The following is an 11,905-nucleotide window of genomic DNA, read 5'->3' on the forward strand; positions in this document are numbered from 1 at the left end:
CCTCCACTAGGCGGCGGCGGCGGCGGGCCCGGGCCGCTCGTCGCATCCAATCAGCGCCGCCGCCGCCGCGTCCCGCCGCACGTCGTATCCAATCAGCGCCGCCGCCGCCGCTTCCGGGCCGGTGCGATTCGTCCAATCAGCGGCGGCTCCGCGACTCGCGCGGCGGCCGGAAGCGCGGGGCGCGCGGGGCGCGGGGCCGGCGCGGCCCATGGCGGGCCCCGGGGACGGCTGCGATGAGGATTTCGCCCAGCGGTTCGCGGCCGAGCTGGAGGTGCTGGCCGAGCTGGGAGGTGGGCCTGGCCGCCGCGCCGTGTCCGCTACCGGAAGCAGAGAGGCAGCGGGCAGGGGCCGGGCTTTGCGCGGAGCCGCGTGTGCCCGCCCCGCCGCGGGTCCCCTCCGGTGACCGGCCCTGTGTGGTGTCCCGCCTCTTACAGATGACCCATCCCCACCCGCTACCCCCAAAATCTCCCGGTTCCGGGGCAGGAGGCAGCCGCCGGAGGAGCCCGACCCCCCCGGGGACCCCGTCGAGGGCAGCGGCCCGGGGGGCACCAACCGCAGGAAGAGGGACCGGGGCTGCGACCTGCCCGACTCCCCGCCGCCGCCCGCAGCCCGCAGTAGGTTTGGTCCTAAGACAGGTCTGCAGCCCCGGAGGGTCCCCGAGTGCTGGTGACCCCTTTCCCCCCCACCCCGAGCGGTGCAGGGTGCTGCTGGAGGAGCAGCCCAGCACCCCCCTTCCGTCAGCGATGCTTCTCCTCTTCCTCCTGCCCTGGTGTCTCTCGCAGCCCCGAAGCCCAAGCGACAACGCCTGGAAGCTGTTAAGAAGCTCAACTTCGGTGCAGATGATGAGTTGGCTCCTGATGTCCGCTGGGATGCAGGCCCAGAGGCTCCCCAGACTGCCAGGTTGGCCACCTTGACCCTTCGGTGGGGTTCAAGGGCTTTTTTCCTCGCCCCTTCTAAAGGAACCTGGTTTTCTCCAGCTCGGACCACCTGGAGACGAGCGGCATGGCCCCGCTGCAGACCACGCCGCCCTCCAAGAAGCAGCGGGTCCTCAAGCGGCCGCCCATCCTGGAGGACTACATCAACGTGACGTCCACCGAGGGCACCAGGGTCTTCATGGTGGTGAAAGATGATCCCTTCAGGACAGGGGTGGAGGTAAGAGGGAATATGAAGGCTGGGCGTGCTTCTCTCTGATCTCCACGCACTTCAGGAGGGGATCCTTTGATGAAGCATAAAATACTTGTGCTGAGCGTCGGTGTGTGTCCTCTGGTCCTCGCAGGTCCCCGATTCCCTGGGCTGGAATGCACGCAGGCCACTGCACTTACTGGGGGTGCCTTTCTCCTACCTGAAGGAACAAGTGGATGAAGAGGTATCACATCTTATACCAACCTTCCTGCCTTCCCCTGCCACCCCTGGATAGCCACAGCGTTGGCTCCTGAATCCCTGTTCCCCCCAGCTGCGGGTTAAGGGGACGTCGCTGACCCCCCTCTCACCCTCTTTGTGCTTAAGCGTCGAAGGCGTGTTCTGGAGGCATCGCAGCAGCTGACGGAGATAATAAACAGGTGACGTGTTGGGGCGAAATCCCACTTCCTCCACTGTTGGATTCGGCTCCCAAAATGCCCCAGTGGGGTCCAGCTTTTGGGGACCTGTGAGCAGAGGAGCCTCTTTGCCCACAGCATCCCCAGCTTGGGAAGTCCGGGTGTAATACCCAGCCCTCCCCTGACTCCCTGGGTGGTTTAGGGCAAATTAATTCTTTCTTGCAGTTGCCTTGAGAGTGAGACCAGCGCTGAGAGCCCGGAGCCCCGCGGGGAATCGGAGCCGACAGACGAGGAGGAGTCTGCGCTGCATTGCCTCTGGGTGGACAAATTCATGCCCCGGCGCTACATGGAGCTGCTCAGTGATGATGTGAGGCACTGGGAGAAGTGGGGCTTGGGGTTTGGGTGGGTTTACCACTTCTATAACTGTTCCGTAATGCTGTGGGGTCAAGGTTTTATGGTGCTGCCTTTTTGGAAGCACTGGCTGGAGGGGGCTCCGTCTGTGCTAGCCCTGCTCAGGGACAGGCCTGCTGCTGAGAGCTCGGGGCAGGGGGTTTTCAGCTGTGGACTTTCTGAGAAAAGAGATTACGAAAGATGACAAAAATAAGACGAAAAAGACAGGACTTTAGCCAGGAATTGTTGGCTATTTCGGGTTTTTTTTGAATATTAGAAGTTTTGTAGGGAATTGGGAATTATGGAAGAGGCTGAGAAGCGTTGGGTTGAGCCGAGACAGACAAGGGACAGCAGGGCTGGTGTGACTTGTCCTTGGTTGCCCTCTGGGATGGTGGTCGAGGTGGGAAGGGAAACCGCCTTCCCGTGCTGTCCCAGAGAGATGCCAGGAGGAAACCTGGGCAGCCGCTGCCATGGCAGGGGGTGACGTGCCACCCGCTTGAGGTCTGTCTGGGCAGACGCACTGTGCGTTGCCTCCCCGGGCTCGGCTCCTTCCTCTGCAGGCCACGCTGGTTTTAAGCTGTGAAAGAGAGGCCCTTCCGCTGTCCGTGGCCCGATCCTTCCGAGGTTTGATGGGTTTGTTTGCTTCCTCGCCCACACGCAGTACACAAACCGCTGCCTTCTGAAGTGGCTCAAGCTCTGGGACACGGTGGTGTTCGGGAAGGAGAGGGCTGTGAAGGCCAAGCCCAGCACTGAAGCTCATCCTCCATTCAACCAGCCTAAGGAGCAGCAGAATAAGTGGAAAACAAAGGTCCAGCTGACAGAGGAGATTCTGGAGGCGGAGCTGGACCAGCACAAGAGACCCAAATACAAGGTGAGCAGGACAGGACACTGCTGCAGGGGGTCTCCTCTCCCGTCCCCCTCACCCTGCCACCGAGGTGAGGAGCAGGATCTTCCCCTTCTTCTCCAGTACAGATCTAGGAAAAATTGGATTCCTTGTTTCTTCTTGGTGAATATGGGGTTTTGTCATTTCTTTGTCTGTTTGGGCTTGAGAAATGTGATAACAAGGGGAGGGGAACAGACTTCCTCCAGCCAAATTAAATGGGCCGGTTGAGGGAAGATCTACCCTTTTTAGCAGAGGTTGGTCTTGACTTTATTTGTTAGGGGCAGACGTGACATGCCTTTGAGCTAGAGTTTCTGCATCCAGAAAAGAGCAGTGATGCTCAAATGCTAGAGGGAGCAGAGAGAGCATGCCCAGGCCAGCTTACCAGCTTCAACCTGTCCAGTGAGAGGGTATAAAAAATGGGAAACAAAAATAGATACTAAGCATTGCTTCTCAGGCACGTAATTCTGGAAGGGATTTTGTTCAGCCTTTTCTATTTATTGCCCTGCAAACTTAAACATATGCATGTGAGATGCTGCCAGGATGGCACTGTCACCTCTGAGAGTTGCTGTTACATTCTCCCTCCTCCAGTGACTTTTCCCTTTTCTTGGTAGTCTACAAACCAGCGCAGCAGCTCCCGAGGGTTACAGCAGACCATTTTGCAGGCTGCAGAGCCCTGTCCCCGTGTGTGGCAGCCTGGTGGGTGCTGCAGGAAGCCCTGCCTCACTGCCTGCCGGGCTGACGATAGCCTCTCTGCCACAGGTAGCCCTGCTCTGTGGCCCACCCGGCTTGGGAAAGACAACACTGGCCCATGTCATCGCGAAGCACGCGGGGTACAACGCTGTCGAGATGAACGCCAGGTGAGCGATGAACGCCAGGTGAGCCTGCGCCGACTGCGTGGCCCTGCCCTGCCCCCAGGAGCTGCCGGGGGTGCTGCTGTGCCGCAGCAGCCTGACACCACCTTCTCTTGCAGTGACGACCGCAGCCCCGAGGTTTTTAAAACCCGCATTGAAGCTGCCACCCAAATGAAGTCTGTGCTGGGCACCAACGAGAAGCCCAACTGCCTGATCATCGATGAGATAGACGGGGCGCCCACGGTGAGCCCAGCCTGGATGTGGTCACCTTTTGCATTAACCACTTGACTATTGCCCTCTTAGCATTCATTTTAAGAGCGTTTTCTTGCCTCTGAACAGCAAGAATTCATCCCTTCTGTCCTCAATTTTTTTTTTTTTTTCCCAAGGCATCTATCAACGTGCTGCTGAACATCATCCACCGTAAGGATGCAGAGGGCGAGGCAGCGGCCAGCACGGGCCGGAGGAGGCGGCGTGAGGGCGGATTGCTGCTCAGACCCATCATCTGCATCTGCAACGACCAGTCAGTATCTCCTGCGTGTCTGGGGAGGGGTGGGGAGCCAAGACCTCTGCCCCAAGCGACGAGGCGGCTGCTGTTGCCTCCAGCCAAAGCCCTCTTGTGCCAGATTATCTGCTGTCAGCTTAGAAATACCTTACAAAACATAAAACTGCAACACGCTCAGCTTTCCTGAAACCTGCTCCCCTGGGTTTTGTATCTGCTGAGGTGACTTGTAGCCAGGTGTGAGCACACAGTTGCGTTTGTGCGTGCCCGAGTGTGCAGTGGTGTGCGGGCAGCTGCTAAATAACCCGTCTCTCTTTTGAGTGGAGCGTTAATCACTGGATTTCTTCCTCTGCCAGGCTCGCTCAGACACCCCTGTGCTTCCCTTTGCCAGGTACGTCCCTGCCCTCCGGCCGCTGCGGCAGCAATCATTCCTGCTCAACTTCCCTCGGACGGCACCGTCCCGGCTCGCCCAGCGGCTCTGCGAGGTGCGGCGTGGCCCAGGGCTCCTCTTTTCCCCTCCAGGGTTTGGGGGGGCCCTCCCTGCTGACCCCCCCCTCTCCCACAGATCACCCTGCGGCAGGGCATGAGGGCGGACACGGGCGCGCTGCTGGCGCTCTGCGAGAAGACAGAGAACGACATCCGCTCCTGCATAAACACCCTGCAGGTACCCGTGTCTGCATAAACACCCTGCAGGTACCCGCGTCGCCAGGAGGTCTCTGGGGGACACGGATTTGCTGTGGCTCTCGACTTGCTCTGGGCTCAGATGGGGATGGAGGGAAAAATCTGTGTCCCAGGCAGATCCCTAAAATGTCCACCCTGTCCCCTCTGTTATTTTTAACCTTGATTCCCCTACAAATGGAGGAGGAGCGACGTGTCGCCATCTCTGGCTTTCCCCAGCACTTCTAGCTGCTGTGAGCATCCCCCTCCCTCCCCGCTGTGCCCGTCTGCCCCCCGCCCCCAGCCCCTCACTTGTGTTGCAGTTCCTCCACGGCCGAGGCCAGAAGGAGCTGAGCGTACAGATGGTGCAGACGATGAAGATCGGCTTGAAGGACCAAAACAAGGGGCTCTTCTCCATCTGGCAGGACATCTTCCAGCTCCCAAAGGTCCAAAGGTAAAGTGGGGGGGGGGGGTGAGAGGGGGCGGATTTATTAGGTCTGCTGTCAGCTTAGAGCACACCGCTTCCTGCTACCCCCTGCCCTGATTACAAGGCCTGTGGTGGGGAAACCTGAAAGGTCCTGGAGAGCCTGGCTTTGTTTCAGCAAATTTGTGTGTCTGGATGCTCTCTGGCCGCTCTCTTTAGTGCCCAGTAATTTGCATTGGGATTGCCTTCAGTCCAGTCCGCAGGGGTTTAAATATTCCTTGCTGCTCACCCTGAGCTCTTCTCTTTGGGCTCCCCCCAGGCACAGAATAGGGATGGACCCTGCTTTGCCAACCCAGCTGCTGGTGGGCGATGAGGACCTGTCACACCTCGGGGGGACGGCTGCCTTCAATGCCTCCTCCCACCGCTTCCACCACATCCTGCACCTCGCCGTCTCCTCGGGGGAGCAGGAGAAGCTGGCGCAGGTAGAGCAGCCGAAGGGGGGAGCTGGGGGGCCCTTCCTTATGCTGGAGCTGAGCTCAGTGGGATGCTCAGAATCCCAGCAGCGCACTCTGACGGGACCATCTGCCCAGCCACGGGCCTTCTCTAATCCTGCGCCCACTTCCAGGGTCTGTACGATAATTTCCTGAACATGAAGCTGCGGGACTCCAGTCTCAACTCAGTGTGTTTGGCTCTGGAGTGGCTGAGCTTCTCCGACCTGCTGAGCCGGGCTGTCCTGCACGGGCAGAGCTTCCAGCTGATGCGATACCTGCCCTTCCTGCCTGTGGCTTTCCACCTGCTCTTTGCGGCCACCACCATCCCCCGGCTCGCTTACCCCAGCAGCCAGCACGAGGCAAGTCCCAGGGAGGGCACGGTGACAGCGTGGCTCCAGCTCTGTCACCCACGGGCGCGTCTGTGGCTGAGTCATCCCTGCTCCCCCCCCAGGCCCTGGCCAAGCTGAACCACATGCAGAACCTCGTCGTGTCCATGGTGTCGGGGATAACGCCCAGCGCTCGCAGCCGCGCAGGGCAGCAGCCCCTCGTTTTGGAGGTGCTCTGTCTGCTGCTGGACATCATCGCCCCCAAGCTCCGACCGGTGAGTTCCTGCCAGCCCCCTCTCACTGCAGTGGCCAGATGTCGTGTCCCCTCTCCAACCCCCTGCCTCAGCGAGGGCTGGGACTCGTCCCCTGCTCTGCATCACCCAGGCTGAGCTATCCCAGAGCTCCATCCTGAATTTGGGGTCGGTTTGACCCGATTGCAGCCGATGCAGACGACAACACAACAACAGAATTTCTGTGGAGTTTTACTTAACATTGTGCCCATTTAGATACACATACACTTTTGTAGAAAGCTTGACTAGCGTAGCTTATTTAGGATAACAACAGCTGCAAAAGCCACTGAAAGCCTTAAATGTGCAAAATACAGCTTGTCACTTATTAAGATTGCTTTCCCCTTGACTGCCAAACCAACGCAGACAGGTATCATAGTGGGGCAAAGAGTGTAAACCAGGCTAGAAATACTTCTCTATTTTTACCTCCACAGTTCAAAAGCTAACTCTTAAACTTACCACTGTAACACAGATTTGAGAAACCCAGAGAGCCCTCAGCACCAGTCTAACAGTCACCTATTGTAGAAAGTCAAAAAAAAGCTGGGGACACGGCGCTGAGATACCAGAGTGCTGATCATGCGAATCCTGGACCCCTGCACTCGTTGAGGGGGGGCTTGGGGGGGATCTTCCAGCAGCAGGTTCACCTGCACGTGTGGTTGCGTTGGGTGCATTTACCCTTGGGGCTGTTGGAAGGGACCGTCCCTGCGCCGTGAAGTACGTGTGTCCCTAATAGGAAACTAAACTTGGTCTGAACCTCGCGGGTATTAACTGTCCTTTCTCCTAGAGAGACAAACCCCGTGCTTCGGGTTATTTTTGTGTTTAGAAATCATTCTGGGTTAGTGATGCTCTCCCCTTGCTGGGCTCTGCTCTCCTCCTCCCCAGGTGAACACCCAGCTCTACAGCCTGAAGGAGAAGCAGCAGCTGGCAGACCTCATCAGCACCATGCTGGCCTACAACCTCACCTACCACCAGGAACGCTTGCCCGAGGGCCAGTACGTCTACAAGCTCGACCCGTAAGTCCCAAGGGTGGGGAGAAGGCGTAGGGGTCGAAAATAACAGTTTGGGAAGGAGTCTGAGCCTGAAAACATCGTAGCATTGAGCTGGTTTCTTGCAGCAAGAGCTCAGAGGTTTCTCTGGCGATGGCAGACGGGTTGGTGTGAGCTGCCCAGTGCTGGGATGGCTGCAGGGACCCGACTTGCTCCGATTATCTGCTTTTTTGCCTTTTTGTTTTTTAAAGGAGGAACCCCGGAGCCTGGCGGGTGCTCGGGGCTGCCGCTGGATTTGCTCCAGCCGCAGCGTGGTCCGGCTGCCCCGTCGCTCCCTCAGACTGAGGCCGAAGCAAGGCTGGTTTTGCTTTAATGGGATTAAGGGAGAGGAAGGAGCTGCCTTTGGCTCTTGCCAGAGCTGGCAGAGGAGGGACCGAAGCTGCTGGGGGCTTGTGGGAACAGGGGAGAGCAAGTCCACCTGGGAACGTTGCACACAGGTCACCGTAGCCACGGTTAGTTTGTATTTTGACAGCCGGCCGCTGCTAGACCCGAGTCTCACTGTGCTTTAAGTATATACAGAGCCCTAAACTCTCCTGACACTTCAGTGAAGTCGTACAGACCCGACCACAGCTAGGAGCAATGCTAATGTCTTCCTGGTGCAAAGTTAATTACAAAAATTAGCCTCTGTTAAATCAAGCAGCTGTATCTAATTACAGTGAAGCACTTTATTTTTTTTTTTTTCTTTCCTGTGGAAAGGCCTGCGGGAGCTGCAGCGGCTGTAGGGACCTGTCCTGCCCTCCCCTCCCCACGCTGGGCACCGAAACGCAGCCGTGGGGAAACCGGGGCATGTTGGGAGCCACGTGGCATGAGCAGGCGCGTTGCTTTGCTTTGCTTCACTTTTTTTTGGTGAATCCTGAGCCTGTTTCCTGGCCACGCGCAGTGATGGTGGAGACCACGGGGGTGTCACGTCCCAGTGGCACCTGCGAGTCGCATCCCAGCATCTCTGTGGCAAACAAAGCTGTTCTCGACAGCAAAACCTGTGTTTTCTCTTGTAAACTTTTAAAATCATGGATTTGACAGCGAGTTTCTATATGACTGCAAAGTCATCTGACACAGGACTTTGCTCCTTTTATTTTAAGGGAAATAATATTGAATGTGAATAAAGTGTGAAATATTTACAGCTGGCAGAGGAACTGGCCCAGCTGGCTCCTGGGTGCTGGGACTGCGCCTGGGCTTTTGCTGTACTGAAACAGGCCTGACTCCAGATCTGGTGCACCAACCTCGTTAAGAATAAAACTGCTCTGATTAGCCAAAATTACTGTTCATGGCCGTATCTCAATTAAACAGCTCCCCGCAGGCACCTCGGGGTTCATGCAACGGGCCGTGGTGCTGCTTGTACCCAAGCTGGGCTGTGACTGTGGCTTTTTCAGGGCAATCTGTTCAGCACAGACCCGCCTGCCGTTTCCTCTTCTTGCATTAAAACCGAGATTAAAAAGCACATAATCCCTCCTGAGGTCCCGTTCAGCTGAGATACCCTGCAGCAACCTGGCTCCACGTGCCCGGCAGCTTCCAGCGCTGCCATCACACATGCAGACTCAGGGAGGGCAGCGATGGGGAAACTGAGGCACCGTGGCCAGGATCATACCGAGAGGCTGGAGGGGACGGGGCTGAGAGTCTGGGGAGTTTCTCAGGCTGCAGTTTGCATAATGCTTTTTTTATTTTTGGTATTGATTGATTTTTCTCTTGCTTCCTGCTCTCCACAACGCAGGAACGTGGAGGACGTCTGCCGGTTCCCGGACCTGCCGGCTCGCAGGCAGCTCACCTACCAGGCCAAGCAGCTCATCGCCAGGGAGATTGAGCTGGAGAAGATGAGGAGGACGGAGGCTTTGCTGCAGGCACGAAACCTGAGTGAGGTAGGGAGAGCTCGTGGTGTCCTTGGGGTGGTGGGTGCATCGGTGGGGATAAAGTCCGTAGGGCCGGTTTGGGGACCTGGTGTTTCCAAAGCTTTTGCTCTGCAAATGGAAATCCAGGATTAACCCCCACAGCCGTCTGCCTGCACATCTGCCTTTGGGCAGCACATCTGTGCCTGAAGGGCTCATCTTTTTGCAGGAATTGTGGAAAGAAACATTCACAGTGAGTTAAAGCTTTCAGCCCTTCAATCCTCTAACAAGGGATGCGATGAGATGGGAATTTTAGAATTTTAGTTTGTCTGGCTGTGATTTGTATGTGTCTGTGGGGGAGCTGACCCCACTCTTTCCTGCCTTCATGTTCCCTCGCTGCTTCACTCCGATCCTCCCCAAAGTCCCAAAGCCCCCGGGAGGAGCAGAGTTACTCTGCCCACCACCAAAACCCTCCGTGGAGCAGCGGGCAGGAGGAGGTGGAAAAGGCTGAGAAACAGCTTGGGTGTAGCTGGTGCCTGCTCTGCCCCGGTGTTGTGGGGATAATTAATCCCTGAGAGCCCCTTCTTGGAGCTCAGGGGATGCGTGGGGCAAAGAGATGCTGCAAAAACATCTCTGAAGGCTCCTTGTTTACACGGTGCCGACCGTGAAGTCCCAAGGAAAAGCGGCTGCAAACACGCACGTGCCCAAAGCGCTGCTGAAAATGATGAAAAATTCCTTCCCGGGTCGTTTGGATAATGTCATCAAACGTGGCAGCAAAGAGAGGGGCGTGACAAGGCACCTCAGGCTGTGCATCACCCTGGGGGGGATCCCCAAACCACGAGCTTGCCTGGCCCCAAAGGGACCCTCACTCAGGTCTCTCTGTCCCACAGGAGCCCGGGAATGGCCTCGGGGAGCGCGGGGACACAGGGCCCGTGGTGCCCCCAAACCACCAGCAGCGCCTGGAGCACATCGTCCGGAGAGCAGCGGTGGAGGACAAGGTGAGGGGGCTGCAATTTTTACCTCGTTTCCTCCCAGCGCCTCCCTCGCCTGCCGGAGGCTGCCTGTCTCCGTTGGTATTTATTTATTTTTAGTACAGTTTCTTTTAATAGAATAGTTGGGCACCGCGCGTCCCATCAGCGCATCGCTGGGTTTACAGCGTGGGGATGGATGGGAGCGCGGTGACAATTACGGACGTGCCCCGCGAAGCTTTCAGGGCTGGGGAAGGAAAGAGTGGGTTAAAATAGCTGAATTTTGGCCCAGTGGATGCTGCAGGGAGCTGCTCGTGGGGCGGGGAGGGCACCAGCAGCTCCGCTGAACCAAGAGGAGCAAGAGGTGGTGTGTCCCCCCCCACCCCTCTCCACGACCTCGGCTGCCCATAAAACCCTGCTTTAGCACAATGAGCCTTAAAGTTTGTCTTTCCCACCCGATTTTGAATGCTATTTGCATTTTACTGAGGCCGCTGGCCCTTTCTGCAGGATTTGCATCTGGCTCCTGCTCACCAGCTTCCTCCTGCGCCTGGGGCTTGAAGGGGGAAGTGGCTGGTGCAGGCCTAAGCGTGGGGTGATGACCGCATGCAAGAGCCCCAGCCTAGGCCTGACTTAGCTTAAAATTGGGCAGAGCTGAGTGGTGTCTAGCGTCTAGCCTTGCACAGAGAGAAACTCAGCTTGTTCTTGGCCCTCTCTAAATGTGAGCTGTAAATGCAGACGCCAACAGAACCGCACTAACCTGCTTTTTTTTTTTTTTCACTTTTCACAGCCTGAGACTGACTTCTTCGGGCGGCCGCTTCAGCGGCAGCAGGTGGCCACAGCCACGGGTGGGTAGCAGAGGGACAGGGTGGCCACAGGGTGGGTGGCAGAGGGTCTGGGTGGCTGTGGGTGGGTGGCAGAGGGACGAGGTGGCCATGGGTGGGTGGCAGAGAGACGAGGTGGCCACAGGTGCCGCTGAGGGAGTCACTGCATTCATGGTGCTCAGACCCCACACCCCTAAACAGGGGCTGTGTCCCTCCACGCTGCACCCCGGGGGCCATGGGCAGGGTGGGGAGGGGGGTATTGAGTGAACTGGCCCTGGCACAGCGGGCAGGGGGGTGTGTGTGGACAGGTCGGTGGCTTCTGACAGCATCTAAAGGACCAACAACTCCACTGAGCTGGGGGGGAAGGGTTGTGGTACCTCAGGTGCTCGCAGGATCCAGGATGTGGGAGCAACAGCTTTGCCAATACAAACCCCCCCACCCCATGCCCTCACCTGCCCGTGCAGCCTGGGCACAGGTTATAACTTTAAGAGTTTCTGCAAGTTTTTAACATTGATCTTCCTCCCCCTGCAGCCCCTCAGGCCTCCAAGGAAGAGTCGCTCGAGAGCCAGATGGGAAAGGCCGTGGGGAAGAGCGATGTCTGGTTCAGGTTTAACGAAGGGGTTTCCAACGCCGTCAGGAGAAACATCTACATCAAGGACCTGCTCTAGCAGGGCAGAGGTGAAGCCCAGGAAATTACGGGGGTGGAACTGAAGGGATGAGCTGATTTGGCTTTCTAACCTATGGATGGGGTGTGTGTGCATGAGCCTTGGTTGGTTTATTTTTTAGTACCCACTTGTTTAAAAAAAAATAAAATATATATAAAAAATTAATCATAAAGTATTGTTCTGTTTATTTCAGTTATAAACCCTTAGTTGTCATATTTTGCCTGTTTTCCTGCAAAATTATA

The 11,905-nt window shown here is 57.1% G+C and overlaps 1 protein-coding gene across 2 annotated transcripts; it reads left to right on the forward strand.

Annotated features, from left to right (window-relative positions):
- Positions 1-175: 175 nt before the first annotated feature.
- Positions 176-11,835, forward strand: CHTF18 (chromosome transmission fidelity factor 18). 2 transcript variants are annotated; one of them, XM_074886187.1, is made up of 22 exons: positions 176-290; positions 435-618; positions 783-900; positions 978-1,152; positions 1,277-1,366; positions 1,507-1,559; positions 1,761-1,902; positions 2,587-2,796; positions 3,568-3,665; positions 3,779-3,902; positions 4,046-4,179; positions 4,550-4,643; positions 4,724-4,822; positions 5,139-5,269; positions 5,559-5,721; positions 5,865-6,089; positions 6,182-6,331; positions 7,226-7,356; positions 9,098-9,242; positions 10,100-10,207; positions 10,965-11,022; positions 11,530-11,835. In XM_074886187.1, exons 1-22 carry the CDS (start codon positions 234-236, stop codon positions 11,664-11,666), a joined length of 2,826 nt encoding a protein of 941 aa, XP_074742288.1. In that variant the 5' UTR covers positions 176-233; the 3' UTR covers positions 11,667-11,835. The 2 variants fall into 2 exon arrangements, with proteins under 2 accessions (XP_074742288.1, XP_074742287.1); XM_074886186.1 differs by having other exon boundaries at positions 435-614.
- The last annotated feature ends 70 nt before the right edge of the window (positions 11,836-11,905 follow it).

This window comes from Strix uralensis, chromosome 16 (genome assembly GCF_047716275.1).
Source record: "Strix uralensis isolate ZFMK-TIS-50842 chromosome 16, bStrUra1, whole genome shotgun sequence".
Classification (NCBI taxonomy): domain Eukaryota; kingdom Metazoa; phylum Chordata; class Aves; order Strigiformes; family Strigidae; genus Strix; species Strix uralensis.

Bases quoted from the DNA above. Each gene is read 5' to 3' on its own strand.
- CHTF18 (XM_074886186.1), top strand. From the start codon at position 209: ATGGCGGGCCCCGGGGACGGCTGCGATGAGGATTTCGCCCAGCGGTTC. The intron at 1,560-1,760 runs GTGACGTGTTGG...TCTTTCTTGCAG, and splicing joins CTGACGGAGATAATAAACAG to TTGCCTTGAGAGTGAGACCA. The intron at 2,797-3,567 runs GTGAGCAGGACA...TCTCTGCCACAG, and splicing joins ACAAGAGACCCAAATACAAG to GTAGCCCTGCTCTGTGGCCC.